The sequence below is a fragment of the Phaseolus vulgaris genome, chromosome 2, assembly GCF_000499845.2.
Source record: "Phaseolus vulgaris cultivar G19833 chromosome 2, P. vulgaris v2.0, whole genome shotgun sequence".
Lineage (NCBI taxonomy): Eukaryota > Viridiplantae > Streptophyta > Magnoliopsida > Fabales > Fabaceae > Phaseolus > Phaseolus vulgaris.
The window spans coordinates 610,971-634,297 of record NC_023758.2 but is presented as its reverse complement, the minus strand read 5'-3'; the positions used below and the strand labels follow the sequence as shown (position 1 = coordinate 634,297).

At 27.0% G+C, this 23,327-nt stretch overlaps 1 protein-coding gene and 1 long non-coding RNA gene across 2 annotated transcripts; both read right to left on the bottom strand.

The window, feature by feature from the left end:
- Positions 1-403: 403 nt before the first annotated feature.
- Positions 404-3,315, bottom strand: LOC137809577 (beta-amyrin 11-oxidase-like). Its single transcript, XM_068610689.1, has 8 exons — positions 3,022-3,315; positions 2,463-2,937; positions 1,981-2,241; positions 1,789-1,878; positions 1,589-1,667; positions 1,403-1,509; positions 1,169-1,290; positions 404-693 (listed from the first exon to the last, which is right to left on the bottom strand). Exons 1-8 carry the CDS (start codon positions 3,270-3,272, stop codon positions 600-602), a joined length of 1,479 nt encoding a protein of 492 aa, XP_068466790.1. The 5' UTR covers positions 3,273-3,315; the 3' UTR covers positions 404-599.
- An 8,598-nt stretch (positions 3,316-11,913) lies between these two features.
- LOC137809986 (uncharacterized) lies at positions 11,914-13,490 on the bottom strand. Its single transcript, XR_011080829.1, has 2 exons — positions 13,297-13,490; positions 11,914-12,312 (listed from the first exon to the last, which is right to left on the bottom strand). It is a non-coding gene; the product is annotated as an uncharacterized lncRNA (long non-coding RNA).
- Between the last annotated feature and the right edge of the window lie 9,837 nt (positions 13,491-23,327).

The window sequence follows — 23,327 nt, the reverse complement described above, 5'->3', positions numbered from 1 at the left end:
TAATAATATTATAATATTTTAAATTAAAATAGTTAAAATATTATTTTATTTATATGTTAAGAGTTTGTTTTTACTGTGTGCACTGTCAAGCTCTCAGGGTCATAAAGCAATGACAAAAGAAAGTAGACTTTAAGAATTGGTACAAATAAATAAATATATTTTTGTTGAAAAAATATAAGACAAATTTTAAGGTTTTAAATTAGTATGACTATTTTCTTGCACGAGTGATTTATTATTTTTGTAAAATTAAACTGCATGTTTATGGTATGATACATGAGTTTAGAAATAAGGTACACATAACATAAATTTAGATAGTTAGGGGATTGAGTTTTGTTTTAAATTTAAAGTTGAGCTAAAATGGAATATTGTAGTAAAATTGAAAATAAATAAGAATGATGATATCAACTAATCAAATTATAAAAGACTCATTTTATTTTTTTAAAATATCATAACAATGAATATAACTATTACATTGTTTTCACATAAAAGCTCTTTGCAACTCATGCAAGTGTCTCATCTTAAACTTTTATTTAATCATCTCTCTACAGTTTCTTTTTTCACTTTTCATGATTTTTTCAAGTATCTGTATCCATGATGATTTATGTGACTTTTATAATTCTTGCAGAGCAGTTATCTGAGGGCCTTGGCAGTGGTAGATAAGTGATTGGACAATCTGGATTAATTCTCTCCATCCTGCACCATTCAAATTTAAGACCAATCAATTTATAATTATAACATTATAACACATAAGTTACACCCGTTTGTTATTGATAGAAAAACGCAGCGGAAACAGTAAAAGATAATCACGAATCAATTGCAAAAATTAAACAACACAAGATTTAAAGTAGCTCGGTCCTCAACTGCAACCTACATCCACATGAGTAACTATTAAGTTTTCATTTTTGTCCTGTTGCATACCATACCAATTACAAGTACAATTATCTCTTTAAATAGAGATTATAAAAGGGACACAATGATTAAGTCCATTTACTAAACATGGAGTTTAATCAGGCCAATCCAATTAGTATGGCTTCATATCCAATCATCCTCATCATTAAATGTTTGACCAAATTAATAGATTTTTGAGCAAATTGAAACAGCATGCATTCTATAGTCCTTCAGTCCAACAACTGAATGAATGGTTGCAAATGTGGAAGGAAGTTAAAACCTGTAGTTAAGAAGAAAATGATGGAGGAAAATGGTGATCTCAAGTTTGGCCAGGTCGCTCCCAGGGCAAAATCTGCTTCCTAATCCAAATGGAAGAAAAGAACCTGCTCTTCCTGTGTGATTCTGCAAGTTAACACACATAACATATTATATATCTTCTCTATTCATCAAATTAAACTCATGTTAAAGAATGAGTGATAAAACATTTTACAAAATTAATTACTATCATACATACATCCCATCTGGAAGGATCGAATTCCTTTGGATTGTTGTAAATTTCAGGGTCCATGTGCACCCCTCGATTCCAAACCAGAACTTTCCATCCTTTTGGTATAGTAAAACCTGCAATTTTTCATTATTCTTAAATGTTAAGGTAATTTCAAATAAGAAGCACTGAAAATATATGGAATCAATAACTAACCATTAATGCTGAAGTCCACCTTTGCCTGTCTATAGTTAGCAAACGAGATAGATGTTTTGCGCAGCATCTCATCGATAACCTATTCAGAATATAGTTTTCTCAAACATATAACTTTTTTAAACATCTCCATTTTTCATTATTTTACTATTATTAATGCTGATTACATGCCATCAAGAACTTATTATCAGCAATATAAATACCTTTGACAGATATTCCATTTGCTTAATTTCCTTAAGGTTCAGCCCTTTCTGTGTGGAGGGTCTTGCTTGCATGATCTCTTCTTGTTCTTTCTGGAAGGTGCAAAGTTTTGTGAGTAAAAACCCTCATAAACAGTATATAAAAATCAAGCTGTGAAAACATAGATTGAGTAAAATTATGCAGACACTGAGTACCTTAGCCCTTTGGAAGAACTGTGAGTGTTGCGTGAGGTAGATGATGGTCCACAATATTCCATGAGCAGAACTTTCGTGACCAGCTAACAAGAATACCAGAAGTAAGTCCATAATGTTTTCATCCTCCAGCTTCCTACCATCTTCATCTGTAACTTCCAACAATGAATCCATCATATCCCTTTTCGTCTTTGTTTTTGTATGATTTCTCCTTCTCTTTAGGTCCACTAGACCTTGCAGCAACTTTGTCAACTTCTTTCGTGCCTGAATACACATACATTAAATATTAAAACCTACACCATCACAAAATTGTGATTTCTTCTATTAAGTCATAAATTCAACATAATGTGGCATTGACAATTACCACACTCTCTCTACTCTATACCCTCTCTAGTTTCACAAGAAATTAATCAATTAACTAACATTGTTCCTGATTTTGATTAACTATAACAAGGTTCCGGTTTAAAGTTTAATAGTTAATTAACCTTGTGTGCTTTATAGAATGCAAAGCCTGGGAGATGGATAGGCAGTGACTTAGCTCCACGACTTAAATCTCTGTACAAGTTTTGGAACAAGCCAAGGTCGACATGGTGAACATCAGAGCCCATGAAGATGGTGGTGATGATCTTAAAAGCGAACTTTCTCAACTCTGTGAGGAGCTCAGAAGGGGTGGTCATGCTAGACAACTCTTCCAGCACTTTGACAGAAGCATCTTCTGTGAGACCTATGTACGTGGACAATGCCTGGCCAGTTATAGGAGGGGTGGTTAGGCGACGAAGACGCTTGTGTTCCTCATTTGAGATGCCATGGAATGATCTCTTTCCAAAGAGGGACAAGGCAGGATATCCAAGCTTGAGTTGTTCATCATCTGAGAGAACCTTACGACATATCTCTGGGGTGCAAACTATGATGCTAGGGCTCCAAAATAAGAATGTCCTGTAGATACCAGTCCTGCCATATCTATACACAGTTTGTAGATCAATGGTGAATTCCTTTTTTATGTAAAGTGTGCGTACTATAGAGGTGAGTGAAGAGAAAAGATACCTGGAAACAAGATCATTGATAAAAGAATCGGGATCAGACTTGAAAGCTCTGAAGAAGGTGAGCATGTTCCCCAAGAAAGGCCAACCCAGATGACCAGGTGGGAGAGTGTGTTGTATCTTTCTTCCCAGCCTTGAAACATAATACCATTCATTCACTCTCCAAAGAAATCCAAACACAAATGCATATCCCAACAGAGCTGCAACTAGTATGAACCACAAAGAATGCACAAACACCATGCTCATTGTTTTCATACAATCTCTCTAGCACATCCCTCTTTTTTACCTTCCACGTCCAAAATCGTTGAGGGGTATTTATAAAGATTTTCAGACAAATAAACTCTCATATATATATATATATATATATATTTATATATATTTATGTATGTATGCATTGCCAACTATTAATCTGTCTGTATACTTTTTAAGAGGGTCAACAATATTATTGCTGACCATGTTTAAATAATATAGCAACTTTTTTACGCTATTGAGTAACAATAAATCACACTAAATATAATTTTTAAAATGCGCAAACTTATTTACGTAATTTATTAGACGAAGTTATTTCACCAGATTGGGTTAAAATTAACGTTGATGGAACTGTTAGGGATATCCTGATCTGGCTACTTGTGAAGGTATTTTTCGTGAAAGTATGAGAGAATTTATTGGAACATTATTTGTTTCTTGAAGTTCAGACTGCTCTAGTTGTTGAGTTTTATTGGGTTATACATGCTATGGAGGAAACTCAAAAGATGGGGCTTACTAATGTCTATTTGGAATGTGATTCTGTTTTGGTTTGTGCTGCGTTTACTGATAGGACCAATGTTTTTTGGATGTTTCGGAATCGATGGATCTTAATTACTATGAGAAAAATCAGGTTTTGGGTTACTCATGTTTTTCGTGAAGCGAATGCGTCTACTGATAAGTTGACTAATTTATGATTTATTCATAGAGAATCTTTTTTATTATATTCTTTAGTATAATAGGTTATCGTCTAGTCTGTTCTTAAAATTCTTTATTCTTTATGAATAGATATAGTCTACATATGTATGTATCGTTTTTGTTAATATATGAGTTTTGATTTAGTCTCTCCATATTTTTTGTATTTATTTTATTTTATTTTTTTTAATAATACTTTTTTCATGCGATGGTAAATAATTGTTGTTACTTATAGGTGTCAGCATAGTTGAGATGTCAAGTTGTATAGTGATGTCTAACCTGAAAATTTTTATTTAAAAAAAAACTTATTTGCCTACTTATGTGATTTGAGACTTGATACATAACATTTAAAAGGTTTTACACAGTTAATGCATAAACTCTTTGATAAACAACTCTTTTGCAAGTTACACTGATTACATAAAATTGAAATACTTTTATGAATAAAAAAAAGCATAAAAATTGTTTGATACGGAAATACTAAAAAAGCACTGACTTCACAATTCCTTATAATAATAATATAATAATATTTTAATGTATCAGCATACTTGTGTGCATGGTGATGAGATTAATATTTGACTAATTATTTGAGTGAAAAATTAAGCAAAGATTTTTGGGACCCAACTCTAAAATTAATTATTTACTCAATTGGTTAATTAGCAGTTAATTGTGTTATACTCCAATATATAACGAGATGACATACCTAAATTTATGGTGAATTAGGGGTCACCTTATATATAGAATATATAGTTAAAAGTTAGTTCAAAATGTAGGAACATATCAAAATCACAGCCTAGAAAATTGTAGTTTGTAACCTATGAACTTTGATAAATTCTATGATTCCCAGACTTTCCTACCATCACTTTGTTTATGTTTCATTGGATTTCTCAATCTGTTCTTAGAATTCTTTATGAATAGGTATAATCTACCTATGTATCGTTTGTGTTAACATATGAGTTTTGGTCTAATCCCCCATGTTTTTGTATTTTGTTTTCTTTTTTTTAATAATATTTTTTTTAATGTGATGGCAGATGATTGTTGTTACTTGAGGTGTCAGTTTAGCTGAGATGTCAAGTTGCATAGTAATGCTTAACACGAAAACTTTATAAAAAAAAAAAAAAGGTGGCAACAGGTTGGTTGATATGACGTTGTATATTCACTAAACTCCTTTAACATTACTCAATTTGAAGTGCACAACAAGTTTACTACAAAGAAAATATTACTTTGACACCGTTTTAATATATAATTATACCTTTAAAGTTTGTTTACTCTCAGAAGTTTCTTCCTTAAATATTTCTAGAGTTTGTCTTTAATTATACGAAAGTATATGAATTTTTTTTTTCTTTCTCTTTTATGCAACCACGTTCATACGAGGAATATCTTATGCAATTTTCTGTATTGGTAAACTTCACACATGCAAGATAAGTATATTAGTTATTTTATGTATTATGTCACATGGAATACTTATAGATGTATATTATTTTATGTATCAATGTCACATGAAATACTTATATGTATATTATTTTACGTATTGATAATTATTTATATGTCACATGGAATATTTATAGATGGTGAAATACGACAAATTTATACTCATAGCGAACTGAATTTTCATTGCAAATTCAATTACAATTTGAATTTAAAAAATAGTTGAACTAATTCATTTTGGTATATTAGAAAATATATTTTAACTTGTGTTTGTATTTTCTTAATTTTAATAAAACTTTTCAAGAAAAGTACACCTCTATGTTAAGAGTGGCTTGTCTCAAACCATTTGTCATTTTTTCTATCATTGGATATGTAACCTTAAACCCTTAAACCATTGAGTATATTTTACTCCACTTTAGCCATCGAACATTTATAGTTTTGCTTCAATTTTGAGCATTTTCATTTTGACTTTATACATTGAATATCTTCAACTTAGTTTCATTTTTTTTTGTTAAGAATAAATAAAATTAAAAAAAAATATTTTAGAAGTGTTTCAATCCTTATACAATAACAGCTAGCAACCAGAATAGATCATAGGTAAAAAAAAAGCCAAAACTTCTAAGAGACTATAAAATCATTAAATATAAATCAACTTTAAAGATAAAAAATTATTAGTTGTTATACTAATTAAATTAGATACTAATTTAAAGATTAAAAAATTTATTGATATCTATATTAGTTTCTATTGTTGATAAATATTTTATAAATTGATATATAATTAACTATCAAAGTTTTAGCTACCAATTATTTAGACTCTAAAGTTGGTAGTTGGAACCTTGATAGCTTAATTAGATACAAATTTAGAAACTAATTTGAATATTTTTCTTAAAATATATGGTGATTTTTCTGGTGAATATTATTTCGATTAAGCTAGATTTGAATATTTGTCAAGAGTGATGGTAGTCCTTTGGTTAAATTGATTAAGCTTATTGTGGTAACTTTTTCTATTTGGATGATATGGCGTATGAAGAATTATGCTAGATTTCAGGATAAGATTGAGGTTTATAAAGTTATTTCGATAATTAAATATTTAACTTGTCTAGTGGGAAAATTTTATAAAGCTTGAATGAAGAATGACATGTTAGATTTCAACGTGATTAAGTTTTTTGGTATTAATACTCGTAGTGGTAAAGTTCTTCATCCTCTTCCTGTTAGATGGGAGTTTCGTTCACCAAGCTGGGTTAAAATTAACATTGATGAGGCTGCTAGGGGTATTCTGGTCTTGCTACTTGTGGTGATATTTTTCGTGAGAGTATGGGGAAATTTATTGGTGTTTTCTCTGTGTTTTTTGAAGTTCAGACTGTTATGGTCACTGAGTTTTATGGAGTTATACATGTTATGGAGGAAACTCAAAAGATGGGGCTTACTAATGTCTGGCTTGAATGTGATTCTGCCTTGGTTTGTGTTCCGTGGATGCTTCTTAATCGATAAAATACTTGTATTAATTACTGTGGAAAAAATAGGTTTAGGGTTACTCATATTTTTTATGAAGGGAATGCGTGCGCTGATAAGTTGGCTAATTTAGGATTTATTCATAGAGAATCATTTCATTGGTATAATAGGCTTTCATCTAATATGTTCTTATAATTCTTTATGAATATGTATAATTTTTGTTAACATATGAGTTTTGGCCTAGTCTCCTTATATATTTGTATTTTTTTCTTTTTTTTAATAATATTTGTTTCATGTGATGGTAGATGATTGTAGTTACTTGAGGGATGTCAAGTTGCATAGTAATGTCTAACATGAATTTTTTTTTTTATAAAAAAAGCTAATTTAGATATCAATAATCTTTTTAATATCTAAAATAATATATAATTTAGCCAATATTAACTAATTATTTTATTTTTAAAAATTTGTTTTTTATTTAATAAAATAGTACCTATATGGTAGTTTTGACCTCTAAAATGAATTTTTATTTAATAATTTTTTTATAATAATAGATATATTAAAATAATGTCTACATGTTCTTTTGACAATTCATAAACCAAAACCAAAACTTAGCTCCATGTCTCACGGATATCTAGCTGCATAGGAATCTTTAGTTTCACTTCCATGTCTTGAGCACTTAGCATAACTCCATGTGTATCTCCAGCTTAATTACATATTTTAAGGATATTCAACTCAAATTTATACCACTACCACTGGTCAAAAAAGACCTCCTTTATCAATGTTGCATTATTTTCTTATTAAATTTAGGTCATAGGTTATCCACATTTCGATCTCTTTCGTTGTTTCAGAGTTCTTTTTTCAACTTACAAACTTCAGGAACACATCATATTTAATATTATGTCAAAATGACCGAATTTAAGTCAGAATGAATGAGTTAATTTATTTTTTTATTCCTATATCTAGATCTAAAAAAAATGTGACGAATCTTTTGTATCATGCTCCAACTAAAACCTACAATAAATAAAAATACTTTAAAAAAATTCAGTATAATGAAAAATTTCAAGCATTTAAAATAAGTAGTTCACATTCTTCTCACAATTTCTTTTAGAAAACTCCTATATTGAAAGTGTCCCTCACCCTTTTCTTATTATATGCATCTTTTAAGTCTGATTTTCATAAATAATTAAGCATTAAATTTTTTATATGTATCTAACGATTATGATAAAAAATCAAATTCGGAAAATTTAAAACTTCTTTTACTTTTATTTATTTATATATATATATATAATTGAAAAGAATGAAAAATAATCTTACTACTTTGTTTTGAAAGTATATAACGATGCATATAAAACAATTTTAAAATGTAATATAATGACAGATAATTCTTAATATGGTTTCTAATTATTATTAAAATCAACAAATTTATTATATGCATGATTTTCTTTATTAAATGACATTATTTAGTGCATAATACTTTTTATCCATTTTTGAAATAACAAATTATCCAAGAAAAATATAAGACATGGATAAGATCAGAAGTTTGAATGTGATAATTTTCTTCTAAAAATATTCTAATTTTAGCAATAGTTTGTTGTTCGCTTAAAGCTCGCATATGATAAATAATATTTAATTAAAATCTTTTAATATGTTTCTTTAAATACAAACGTCCTCATCTCTAGTGCTTGTATTTTTAAAATTTGTTATGTTATTTTATTATAAATATTGTATAATAAATTTATAATAATTTTAATTTTATTGAATTAATATACAACATAAACTTATAAATGTTATTATATATTTTTATTATATAAATGTAAAAGCAATAATTTAGAATATGATCATTTAGTGTTCAAGAAGGTATATTTGTTAATGAATTTATTTATTAAAAGTAGAGTATATTTTTTCTTTAAAGGATAAATTATATATATATATTAAAAAAAATTATTATATATATAACCATTAATTGTAAGAAAATAAATTATTGAATTATTTTAAAATACAAATAAATTATTCAATATAACATTAAACAAACAAACAAATTATTATTTTATTAAAAGAGGAATAATATAAATATACGATATATTTTTTCCTTTTGACAAAAATTATTATTTTTAAATATATATATATATTTTTTTTTACTTTTTGATTGTATAGGTGGTTTTTTTATTAACAATATTTATTTAAATTTTAAAAAAATAATTACTTAAAGGGTAAAATTGTAAGAAATTGGATTTTTTTTTTTTAAATTCAAAATTTTCTAAATTTTTAAAGATTCAAATTTAAAATTTAAAATAAATACTTGTTAAATTTAATATTATAAAAGATAAAATGAGAAAATAAAATGTGTAAAAAAAAGAGAATTCCTTTATATATTGTTATAAATATTGTCCTAACGGTTTTGAACTTTCTCTTCTTGATAAAGAGAAATTGGACCAAACATAATTTTGGCAAAAACAGGTTTTTAAGGGTAAGTATTAATAAAATAAAATATAATATAATTCTAAAAGTTGATGGTACTGGTGATTTAAAGACATAATATTAGTTTTGCTTGTAACCATGGCATCAAAAATGTTTTTTTTGTGAGACAGACAACTCTCAGATTCAGAGGAGTTATAAAAAAAATTTAGACATGCTCAAATACTCTACATTTAAAAAAACCTTGGCTTTATCAATAATGGACTGCGTGAAACTCAAATATATTGATTATGCATCTTCCCTTTCCTCAACTTCATAAATTCTTTGTTTTTTTTTTAAATATTTAAATATATCATATTTAAATTAATTTTATTTCAAATTATTTTGGACAAGGTAATTTAAATTTATTAAAAAAAATCATTTAAAAAATATTAAAATATTTTAATTATCTAAATATAAAAAATATATAAAACAATTGTTAACAAAATAAAAATATTTTAGTTGATATTAAAATGTTTTTGTCAGAATTCATTGACAAAAAATACTTTAGTTAATATTATTAAGTGAAAGTAACAGGAAAAAGAAAATCCTAACGAACTATTGAAGAAAAAATAATTTTAGCGTGAATGATAAAAAAACCATCAGAGTTTTTAAGAAAAAATTAATCATAATATCATAGAAGTCAATAGAAAATCTACATATCATCTATAAAAATTAAATTTTCTAGATTGACTAAAAAAAGTCATACTTATATCAAACAATAATTTATAATAACAACAAAGCAATTCTAATAATTGTAATAAAGAAATAACAAAAGATTGGATGTAAAAATTTGAAATTCTCTAGTTTTAAATAATCTAATTATTATTATTAAACTTTAAATTTTAATTTCTTTTAAAATTTCTTACTCAAACACTATATTTTATCATTTCAAATTCTCTAAAAATATTATACTCTTAAAATTCCTTATCCACTATCTTCCACTAAAGAAGAAAAAAAAAAAAAAAAACCCTTGCGCAATACGTGAAGAACCAAAAGTACATTTAAGCTATTATTGTTTCCAAAATTATGAAAAGATCTTAAGTGTAAGTAAAAAGTCAATTCATTCTCATTTTATCTTCACAAATTGTTTTCAAATTTGCAATAGAAATGTCTCCCCATTTTACCAGGCATTTTGTCAGCAAAAGAAAGTTACTAACACATACTCAAAATTGTCACCCATAGTCTCCAAATAACGACATTTTTCTTCATATAACACAATTTTCATTTTTCCATTTAATATCTTTTTGTTTTTATTTTTCTATCTAACATCATTTTATTTTTATTTTATTTTATTAAGTACAAGCTTTCATGTTAGGTATCTATATCAACTTGACAAAAACGATACATACGTAGACTATATCTAATCATAAAGAATTCTAAGAACGGACTAGATGGTAGCCTATTATACCAATGAAAAGATTTTCTATGAATAAATCCTAAATTAGCCAACTTATCAGCATACACATTTCCTTCACGAAAAATTGAGTAACTCTAAACATGAATTTCCCACAGTAATTGAGATAAGTATTTCATCGATTACAAAACATCCAAGGAACATTAGTTCTAGCAGTAAACGCAATACAAACCAATGCAGAATTACATTCCAGCCAAACATTAAGTCGCAACTTTTGAGCTACCTCCATAGCATGTATAACCGCATAAAACTCAGCAATCAGTTAGCAGCCCCATCAGTGTTAATTTTAACCTAGCCTGGTGAAGGAAACTCTCATCTAACAGGAAGAGGACGAAAAAATTTACTAGTACGAGTATGAATACCAAAAAACTTGATCATGTTGAAATCCAACATATCATTCTTCATTGAAACTTTAGACGAATTTCCCACTAGACGAGTTAAATCTTTTATAACCGAAATAGCCCTAGAAACCTCAATCTTATCCTGAAAACGAGTATAATTCCTGATACGCCATATCATCCAAATAGAAAAAGTTATCACAGCAAGCTTACTCAATTTAACCAAAGGACTACCATCACTCTTAATAAAAGAGAGAAGATCATCCTTATTAGAGAAATGAGAAGTAGGAAAAATTTGGCGAACTCAACTCCAAATACGCAAAGCATTAGAACATTCAAAAAATAAATGTTCAATAGATTCCTCGTGTTTTTCACAAAGCATACACATAGAACAAATATGAAGACCTTTATTTTGAATATCTTGATCTGTAGGAAGCCGCCCATGAAAACTTTTCAAAGGACAAAAGTTTTGGAAGGCGGAAGATATGAAGACCAAATAAATTTACTCCAACCACAAGAAACTCTTGGATCCAAGAAAAAAGTCCTAGCCGATTTAAGAGTGAAATGACCAGTCTCATCTAGAATCCAATTACCAATATCATGTTCCACTCTAACCATCACTCTTATATCGATTTAGAGTTACTCATATCTTTGTTACTTGTCTTAATTACTGTGGAAAAATCAGGTTTAGAGTTACTTATATTTTTGTTAACATATGGATTTTGGTATCCCCAATATTTTTTTCATATGATGACAAATTATTGTTGTTACTTGAGGTGTCAGCATAGCTGTGATACCATGTTAAATAATGATGAATAACATGAAAATTTTTATTTTAAAAAAGATATAACAGAATACAAAACAAAGCATGTGAGTGGAGAAAACATGTGGTTGGAAGATAGTCCACACTGGATAGCCATAACCAATTCATAACATTCGGTACAGCAGAAATTCAAAACATAAGAAAAAATAAGTGTAGCATATATTACAGTCTATATTCCCCTGATGAGGTTTTATCAGATTTTGACATCGGGAGATTCAACATAGGAGATTGAAATCAATTCTGACCTAAACTTGTCATCCCAATCAACATTGGGTCTTCCAAAGCCATCTGCGTCCTCGCTTTCACTCACAATATCTGAATCCAGAATTTTATCAGGTAAACAATCAGAGATAGCAATAAGCAACTCACGTGACAGCTCCTCAGGTGCCTTCTTGCTCGGTGATTTGATATCCATATAACTTTCTGATATTTCCTACAAGTCCAAATCTGTTTTGAGGATCCAAAATATCAGATATTCCCAACATAATACCCTGTGTTTCATTCGGCCTAATCAATTACAATCAATTGAAATCATTGCATGTGTTCAGTGTCTTTGTGTGCATTGCCAGAGAAACCCAGTTTTTTTATCATCTCTTGATCTCGTTCTCACACACCAATCATAAGGTAAATAAGTATTAAAATGCATTCATAGTGTAAAGGACAAAATTATTAAATTAGCAAACCATTAGATAAGTATAATAAGAAATAAAACAAGGCATCCAATGAAATTAATACAACACACGCAACTGAAAAAAAGTTCTAGCAACTTTGAATTCCATGACCACTTCCATATCACCCTTTTTTATGAAATATTTTCAGATATTACTCTCAGGGCAATTCCACTAGTATGACCAACCCAAACATAATGAACATTTACGTACGTAACATGCAGCAAATATAAACTATCAACAAAGAAAATTCAGTTAGTGACAGAGTCACACCATTGCACTAATTATCTATTAAAGGCAAAGGAACGGTAATTGCCAATTCAGTCAGAAGGGTTAGCATTGGGTGGATGCTTACAGAACACTAAGTGTGCATTCTAACTTCATTTTCGTATTCTCAGTTTTATGTCTATTTTTGATCCTCTAAGTCAACATAGATCTGATTTCTTGAAGAAGAAATCACAAAATACTCACTCAACCAAAACAGAAAAAAAAAACAAAAAAAAAAACCATTCTGATTCTTCCTGCTAACATCAACTCCACGGGATCAACATCAATAAAAAAAAGAAATCCGTTATCATCTAATCTTGCAATGAATTTAATTATCTTGCAATTGGTTTGTTGCAGTTGGCGATCAACATCTCGAAAAGAGTTGCGAATAACAAGACGAGCCTATATTCACGCGAAACAAAAGATCGGCACAGAACATTCCATAACAACGAAAACGCACAATTGAAATTAGGGATCAAAAAATGGACAACGCTACCTTATTTTCAGCTCTTCAGAGATGAACGCGTTTTCTTCGCCTTCTCCACCCCAATCTTTTCAACACTCTTTCGTAATTTTCCCGTCCGTTAAGATTTAATATGATAATTTTTTTTTCTTTCTTATCTTTATTTCAATGGGCGCTTTATGAAGTCTTCATTGGAATTATCCAAAATAAACAATTTTTGTTCAAAAAAAAAAATCAAACATTTTAGAATGTTAAAAACATTAAATCGTAAATTCAAAATAAACTAAAAAATCAAATCAATTAATTTTATTTTAAACAAAGGATATAAGAATGCCTGTTTGATAAATTTTAAAAAAAGTTTGTATATTGGAATTTTTAAGTTTTTTTAAAAAAAATATATAATTTTGAGAATTTTAGTTCTTATTTTTATTATGAATTCATTAAAAATAATTTCTACGAAATTATTTGTAATTACGGAATTTAAAAAATGCAAGAGAATAAGAGGTGTATATAAAGTTTAGTTGTAAATGGAATATTACGATATAATAATAATATTGTATTTTTCAATTTTCTCATGCTACGTGTGATATTGATGATTAGAACGATTTTAATATTCTTATCCTGATGAAGTAATAAGGACGTATATGTCATTTTCATAACAAAATTTGCGCAAAATTAAGTTTTAACTATCACATTCACACATTTAGTTGATTTTTTTTAAAAAAAATTGTTAGTTTCAATGGATAAAAATGTTTCATATTTAATATATGTTTAAATAAAATTATAAGTTAAAAATAATTAATACTTTTTAAACGTTAAAATGATGTTATGTACAAGTTAAAATGAATTTGTAAATTTTAGTTTTTTAACAATCTTTTTAGTTATTTTCCTTCTATAAATATTTTTTTTCATTCATACGGTTAAAGGTCTCTCTCTCTCTATATATATATATATATATTCACTCAAAGTTATTTTCTATAATAATTGCATCTTCCCCACTTTATTTTATTTCATTTTTTATTTTTAACTGTTTATTTTTTAAAATTATTAAATTTGATTCATGAAAATCATATTCCTAAAAATGTAATTCTAAAGAATATAATATTATAAAGGTTGTAAATTTGGTTATATTTTAAAAGATTAAATTCATTATTTTATTAATTAAATTTGTTTGAAATTGTTTCAATTTTATCTTTTAAACATCTTCAAAATCTGATTTAGTTTATTTTTGTCAAACTGCTTCTAAAATTTAATTCAGTTTTATACTAATTCAATTCATTTCATGCATTATTTTCCACCACCATGAATTCTATCAGTAATTCTCACTTTGTCATTTATATTCACCACAAATGTTCAAGAGCTCTCAGACAAGCCCACGTTCCATTGGCTTGAATAATGGAAAACTGGTAATTTCTTATTGCACCTCCATAGTTTTCTTCATGCCCTATAATTATTGTAATTCCAAAAATATTATTAAAAATTATATTTTAAATTTTACAATTTAAAATTCATTTTCTGAATTTAAAAATAACTTTTAAATTATAAAATTCAAAATATAAAGTTGACTTCCAAACTTTACAATTTAAAAGTCTTTTTAAATCTAGAAAAGGTATTTGTAAAATTTGAAAGTCAACTTCAAATTTTAGAATTCAAAAGTCATTATAACTTTTGAATTCTAAAATTTAGAGTTCAAAATTTACTTTCAAATTTTACAAAGGAAGAAAATAATAATTTCATTAAGGTTAAATTTAACTTTTCACCAAGCATGAAGTATGAAGTTACATGCACAAACTATAGAAGTGGAGAAAGAAATGTTCTGAAAAACTGAACCCTAAAACTTAACTAATCTTCAATTGTTTTATGCACCCAAAAAATTTAGAGCCACATCCAACTACTCACGTAAAATAAGTAAAATGTTCTCTGCAATTTTTAAATAGATGTATAATTTTAGTTTCAGAATCAGAAACAATTTTAAAATTTTAAAAATTGATTAGGTGCACGAATCAATTGCCTTTAACTTCACTCTATCATGTTGAATGTATAAACATGTTATATGAATTATGCAGTTAATAAATTATTAATGTTAATAAATTATTAATGTTAATAAATTATTAACGTTAATAAAAACGAATTGAAGAAAATAACATAAGTCAACATTACTACGAAATTACAAAATATTGAACTGATACATTTATTTTCATTGATTTACTTCAATAATATATATAATAAAATTATAATTTAAAAGTAATAATAAAATCTGAATTAATAACTAACATTTAAAATTAATAAAATTTGAATTAATAACAATAGTAAAAAAAATTTAGGTGGGGAGAAAATAATAGCTAAAGTATCTAATAATTCCAAGAATATCTCTTATTTTGCTCACTAATAATTAATGCCAGACAGGTAATATTGAGATGAGGTAATGGTGTTGGAAATCCAAGTGTTCATTCTTGTTTTCTTTTTTATATTTTTTAGAGACTGTTTCAAAAGTGTTATTTGTTGGAGAGAAAGGTCTAAAAAGAAACTGCTACATTTAGGTATGATTACCAGCATCATTACTACATAAAAAAGAGAGAGAAAGTGCAGTTGTAGTGCTTTTTTTTTTTTCTTCATAATTGGAGCATCTATTTAAGAAACAGGTTTATTAGGCAACCTAATATAGTGGAACATCACAAGTGAAGATAATGAATATTGGAAAACAGAGGATTAATGAGAGAAACCAAATATAGTGCTTTGCTTATTCACTAATTTTTGTCCTTTCCTTTTTATCAAGGGCCCTTTCCATTTAATCACACTTAATTTAAACCAAAATCACTGAGAAGTTTCTTAGTCCATGCAAACTTTTTACGTATCCTTTCCATGTATATACATACATATATACAAATCCATTTAAACTATGTCTAAGAAGTTCAAAAAAAGTTGAATAAGTTTCTTCTTAAGTTTTTATAGATTAAAACTGTATTGGTATGGGGCGACACTAAGTTCACCGAGACTCGATCCCCTTGACTGAGCTGACCGAGATCCTCACGGACAGCCTGGCCGACCGACACATTTAATCATTAACGCTCAAATCAAGGTCGGTGAAACTAAATTACAATTAAGAATTGGGTAATACAACCATAAGTGTTATTCATTCCACTAATCAGACCCAATAAGGTAAGCTCATTAAAATAATATAAATAGCACACATTTCAAGGAATAAGGTACATCATTATCACTGTACATATCCGAGTGTCGAACACCCTCTTTACTGATTTTAGCGTCGGAGTGTCTTCTGCAAGTACCTCCCCCATTTGTCACTCACCCGAGACTGAGAACCGAAGGAGTAGTGCGAAGACCAGAAGGATCACAACAAAACCCTAACAATCTGCCCGAAGGAAGGAGGAAGACAAAACCTTCAATAGTTATCTAGGTTCATCTCTCTATCAGGAACAAAAACTAATTTTTTAGATAAATTATAATAGAGAGTTTCAACAAATTAGCATGTGTTAAATTAGTTTTCATTTTGTGCATTTTTTATTATTTTTTGTTCAGAAACTTTTACAGAAAAAATTGTCTAGACACATAAGAAATGTTTGGAACTAGAAAAGCCAAAGGAATAGATTTGTTTTTCTAAAATTGTTTGTAAAAGTGTTATTTCATAAATGGTGGTACCCATGACCAATCGTGGGTTTCAACCTTGTACGCAATAACTTATTTTGCTGATCAAAATCATATGCTACCTTTGTTCCAATATATAATACATGATTGGATTGGAAGTATTACTCGATATATTAGTTTTGTTATAACTTTTCGAAAATTTAATTAATAAATAATAGATTATTCACAACTCAACTTACTAATAATTTTGAAAGAGTGCATTATTTAGCATAGATTTCTTTTATAAACATCAAATGATGTAAGAAATAATAAAAATGTAAAAAATAAAAAAGTTAATGTTGGAAATTACACATTGACTAAAGATAAAAACACTTTATAGTATATAGATGAATGCAAACATTACCTTATGAATCGGTTTTGTAAAATTGAATTAAACTTTTTTTTATCAACAATTGAGTTAAACTTTTAAGTTCACTTCTTTAAATAGATGCAAATTTTATCTTATAAGTCGATTTTATAAGTTTAAGTTACACTTAAGTCTATTTTCTAATAGTTAATTTTTAAGTTTCTCTAATTTCAATAAGAAATAAAAATAAAAGTATTTATATTCTTAAATATATAAAAAAAAGGACTAGCAACAAGAAGGTTTAATGAAGGAAGTTTTGCTTAGCTAAATTTGAAGCGTTTGAGATAGTCCTTCTTTCTCTTTTTGACACAATTTAGATCCTAAATTTATCTCTTCATGAATAATACCTTTTTATGTTGCCTCAATCATTCATCAAACATAGCTTGTTTATACTCTATATATAATAATATATTACAAATATTTTAAAAAAATATATTATATATATAACATTATTTTACACTTTTTTTTAAGATTATATTTTTAATCTCCTTAATATAATCTTATTTTACTTCCTTAATAACAAAAACTTATCAATTCAATACCAACACTAGTGCAGAAAGACAAAACAAATGTGACTATATTACATTTACAAAAACGATTATATGGCTACATTTGATCAGCACGCACTCGTAAATCGAAAAGATACAAGGACGACTATAAAAAATAACTTATTAATAATTTATCATTTACTTTATCTTTCCTATTCATCTCTAACTCTATACACAAACTAAAAAAAGAAGATAATTGTAATTAAAATATAAATAGAGTAGAAGAGGTCAGAAAAATCTATTTGTATTCTATCAAAGTAATTAAACAAAGTTTTTTGGAATTAAGTAACACAAATAAGACATATATTATGTTAGGAACGCTTTAGATACAAGTCTAAACGAAAAAAAAAAAGTGTGAATTATTATCTATTCACACAGGAACCTAATTGATAAGTAGTGTGTGGGTTATCTATCATTCATGTTGGTGCTAGTTTAATCTTCCACTTCAATATAATTCATTCCTATAAAAAGAATCATTAATATCAACTAATTTAAAAATAAAAAATAATTAATCATTACATTAAATAAGTTAAATATTATTTTATAAATTAAATATTAATAATTTTTTAATATATAAAATAATATCTAATTTAATAAATACATTGATTAATTATTTTTATCTCTAAATTAGTTTATATTTAATTATTTTTTTAGTAATTATTGATTGTTAAAAATTTACTTATGATGTTTTAAGATGGAAAAAATCAGGATTCAACTTTTAAATAAATCTAATATTATATACTAAAATCACTTATTTAATTATTAAATTTTTGAAAAATTGAAACGGTGGAAGAAGATGAAATATTTGGTGAAGTCAAATTACTTTTTATCTAAATCGGACATCAAAATTATATTACTTTTCCTTTTTAAGTAATGGGAGAAGATGAAAGGAACTTAAATGTGATTGCAATTCCTTTCTTAATCAAGATTCTTAATTAATGTCTTTATTCCATATAATCAACCGTCTATTTTAAATACAATTTTAGTTAATTAATTTGTCAAGTACTAATAAAATTATTAAATAAACTAATTTTAGGATTGTTTTAAGACATGAGATTTAATTCGAGACATAAATCTTAAAATAAACAAAGGAACCTATTTAAAATAACGTTAAAACTTTGGTAGCTAATTAAAATAGAAACTAATAATTTTTTTAGTTTCTAAAATAATATCTAATTTAATCATTATAACAACTAATTATTTTTTGTCTTTAAAATTGATTTCTATTCACTAGTACAAAATAGTGCTTTAACCGCATCATTCAACTGGTTTTGTGAGCCTTGTAGGTGCTCTCTGGTGGTCAAGAACCAAAGGCTTCTATTGTATTGTGTTTTTGCCTATTGTATACGGGTTGAGACACCCCTGAAGTGTCCCATTTTTAATTTTATTTATTCTTTGTTGATAAAAAAAACAAAATAGTGTTTTAACAACGGTTAAAAAGATCATATAAAGACGATTCGGGAACTGTCGTTATTCTAGGTGTTGTTGTAAATTAGCTATTTATAACGACGTTCTAGAACTATCGTTATAAAACCATATTAACGATGGTTCTAGAACTGTCGTTATTCTACCAAACAAACAATGAAAAGATTAAAAAAAATTATATTTTTAGAAACAGTTCCAGGCTGAAATTGTCGTCATAAGTGTTTTTCTTAAATATTTTATTTTATATATATATATATATATATATATATATATATACTATCCTACATAAAAATATCAAATTTCCATAACAATAATGCAATATGAAATCAACACACAATACATTAGTACATATAACATTCTAACAAAAGTTTTATAAATATATGAAAAAAGTTTATATTATTCTAATAATTCATTTATCCTAAAGTGATGGTTACCTTAAGTTCCATCCAAGTGAGTTTCTTTGGATTTACACCTTCCATCAAACTCAACATGTTATATCCAAAATAAACACTAAAATAATAAGATTTCATGTTAGAACACATAACATTATGTAATGTAATATATAATAAATTTGCGAATGTAATATAATCATAATGGTTTGATAACTCTAATTTATATTAGGAAACACGATACAGAATTTCAGAATTTTCTGACAAGTGAAAGTATGAGAACTAAAACATGAAAATACTTGAAAAACACCTAAATAAAAAAAAAATAATAGTAAACTGTGGATTTTTGGAATTTTGATCGACCCAATCCCCTTCAAATATTAACTACCGCGTTCGTTACCTCATTTGAGCAACTTTCATTTTTTACGCGTCTCTATCTGACTTTCATTTTTAGTCTCTAAAATAGTATCTAATTTAATCATTATAACAACTAATTATTTTTTGTCTCTAAAATTAATTTCTATTCAATAATTTTCTAGTAGCGCGTCTTTTAAAAAAAATAATTACAAAATTGCTACTGTCTCTTTTTTAACAATTATTTTATAAAAATCGTATTTGTTTGGGTCACCTTTTTGAAATTTTGTACTAGTGATTTAATGATTTTCTTGTAATAAAATTCATACTTTAGTTATTCTCAAACGTTTGCATGTCTATTCTTTGATAAACAATTTGAAATTAAAGGGAGAAGATAAAACACACTTAGCCTTGCTCCACTCTATTTCCTACATGATTGTACTCTTGAAAACCAATCCAGAAAATGAGAGAGATTTAAATTGTAAAATTTTGAAAGAAGGGAAAGAAATGAAGAATAAGGTAGTTTGGAGAAAGTGAAAACTACGGTTATCATTTTTCAAAAGGAAAACAAATAAGTTTGTTTTAAATTTTAAATTTCTATTAGCACTCCATTATTTAGATAAGTTTACATCTGAAATCTTAAATCAACTTAAACTCAAGTCAAACTCACACTTAACTATCTTAAAATATTTACACCCTCATTTTATTCATAAGTCTTACATTAAAAGTTTTACAATTATAATAACTCTACCTATTAATAAATGGATTAACTATGTTTTTTGTCCCGATACTTTTACACAAAATTAATTTTCGTCTCTAATCCAAATTTGAGATTTTTTGGGTTTGTATATTAACAAAACTATTAGAATGAGTCATTATCAGTTTTTGTTACGTGACAAATAAAGTTCTAATATAGATTAAGATGTTAAAATTTTTCATCATGACTCATCTGAAAATTCATTTGTTACATAAAGAAAATTTCAGTTTAATAATTTTTTTATAACAAATAATAGGTTTAAAATTTAGACTAGAAAGAAAATCGAATCTTGTATTAATACAGAAAATATATTTAACCCTATAAATTTACTTAAAAATTTAAACTACTTTAGAATCTTTCACAGCTTCTCTGAGTTTTGATTTTTTTTTTTTTGTAATCAGATATATTGATGGGTGCATTTGAAGATAAATTAAGACAAAACACGTTTTTCACTTCATGCCATAAAATAAATAGGAGATTTAAAGAGGAGTGAAGCAAAGATTTAAAAGAGGAGTGGCTATGAGAAATATGATATGATTACATGTTCTACATCAAATACAAGTATACGTCATTGGCCAAGCATGCGCTGATGCTCACTGCACTAACTACTTAATTATCCAACTCATACACATTCACAACTATCCATAACAATAAACAAGTGCCCTCACATCAAATATTTCTGATTATGAAATATTTCTATTTTTAATCAATATAAAATCTACACATCAATCTTACAAAATCAACATAAAATTTGTACTGTAAAATCTCTTATACACTTGTTCCGACCCCAAGTCGTTGGACAGCATTGCTAGAGTCAATCACCGCATCTGAGGTATTGTCCACTTTGGAGGTCGGTGTTCCGTCACAATTTTGTCCTTAAAAGGCGCCTCAAAGATGAAGGGAGGAGGAAGTATATAAACTGCCTTTAGTCTCGATTCCTGAGCGATGTGAGACTATATTGGTATATGGAAGAACAATCCTGTCTGATATTCTGATATGATATCAGATCTGATTTAAGATCTAATGAAGAAGAGTGATAAGTGAATTCAGAGATTGAAATTTGAAAGACAATAAAATTAGTTGTTTATTCTCTTGGTAAGGTAATATGCAGAGAGAAAGAAGAGGAAGCAATGAATGTGTGAATCAGCATGGCCTATAAAGGGTGATTACGAACACATCAATCAATGACGTCATCAACGTTGTTCTGTGAAATTGATTCGGTGATTAAAATTGGGTCACGACGTTGATGTTTTCTATGAATGATAATGGGTGCTATCTGACTATGTATAATCACACGTAGAATTTAGGAGAGAAAATATCACAGTGAAGCATGGTAGCCCACCATAAAAGATAAGCATTTTGCAATTTATACAAACCTAAACTGAATTATAAAACTAAATATTCTACTTTTTATATCTGTCAAAAATTATGTAACAGATAGACACTCATACGATAAAAACAAAGAAACGTATAATATTTAAAATGTAATAGATATATTACACGAACACTCATACGATACAAAGAAACGTATAATATTTAAAATGTAAAACACGAAAATATGGATATATATATATATATATTATAATTATGAATTATATAAATTGACAATAAAAATTTATGTACAAATATATGTTTTAGATTATTTTTTAGAGTAAAAAAATGTTTTTCATGACTGTTTCAAAAGAATTTGTTTCTTATTTTTATAATTATAATAAAAATTTATACATTAAGTTTGAGTTTTTAGAAAATTAATGTATTTTTATTTTTTAAAATTGTTTTAGATCCGTACTAGAATTGTCAGAAATCCAATAAATACTTTTTAAATTGGACATTTTACGAATGTGTGTTTTACAAGTGTCATACGAGGGTCGGTGTCCGATATGAGTATCTGACACTGACACACCATTTAAGAGAAGTGTTTGAGCTTCATAAAAAAATTCAGATTGATTTTAATTCTTCACACATTACTAAAAGTAAATATTGTTGTAGTATTCTAAAATGACTCGCATAACATAATTTAGGAATTGTGACAAAATAAATTTATAATTTCGTCTCGATTTTATTTTTATAGAATTTTAGAAAATTAAGAATAAAAGGTGAATTCGTTAGATAAGAAATTGGGCTCGCGCAATTTTATATTTTTCAATCAGTAACAAATATTTTAAAAACAGTACTCGAAAACATGTTTTTGTAATTTCTCTTAAGAATTTATAGTTTTATCTCATTCCATATCTTTATTATTTTAGCATGTTTAATTTTCATTATCTCCTTTTGAAACCTCTTTTGGATTACAATCTCTAAATATTTTAATACTCATTATCTAATCCTAACTCAATCTTATTATGAGTGGCTTTTTCTTAATTATTCATATTTTTGATACACATAGATTATCGATACCTTTTTTAAGATTGTGATCTGTTATCCTAATCCTAATTCAATCTTTAAAAAACAATATAGCTTTGATTTAATAATAATATAAACATATTAAGAATATTTTTGTATTCTAGAAAGAAAAAAATGTATAATCAAGTAAATAAATATTTTATATCTATAAATTATTTCAATTAATATTTACACCAAAT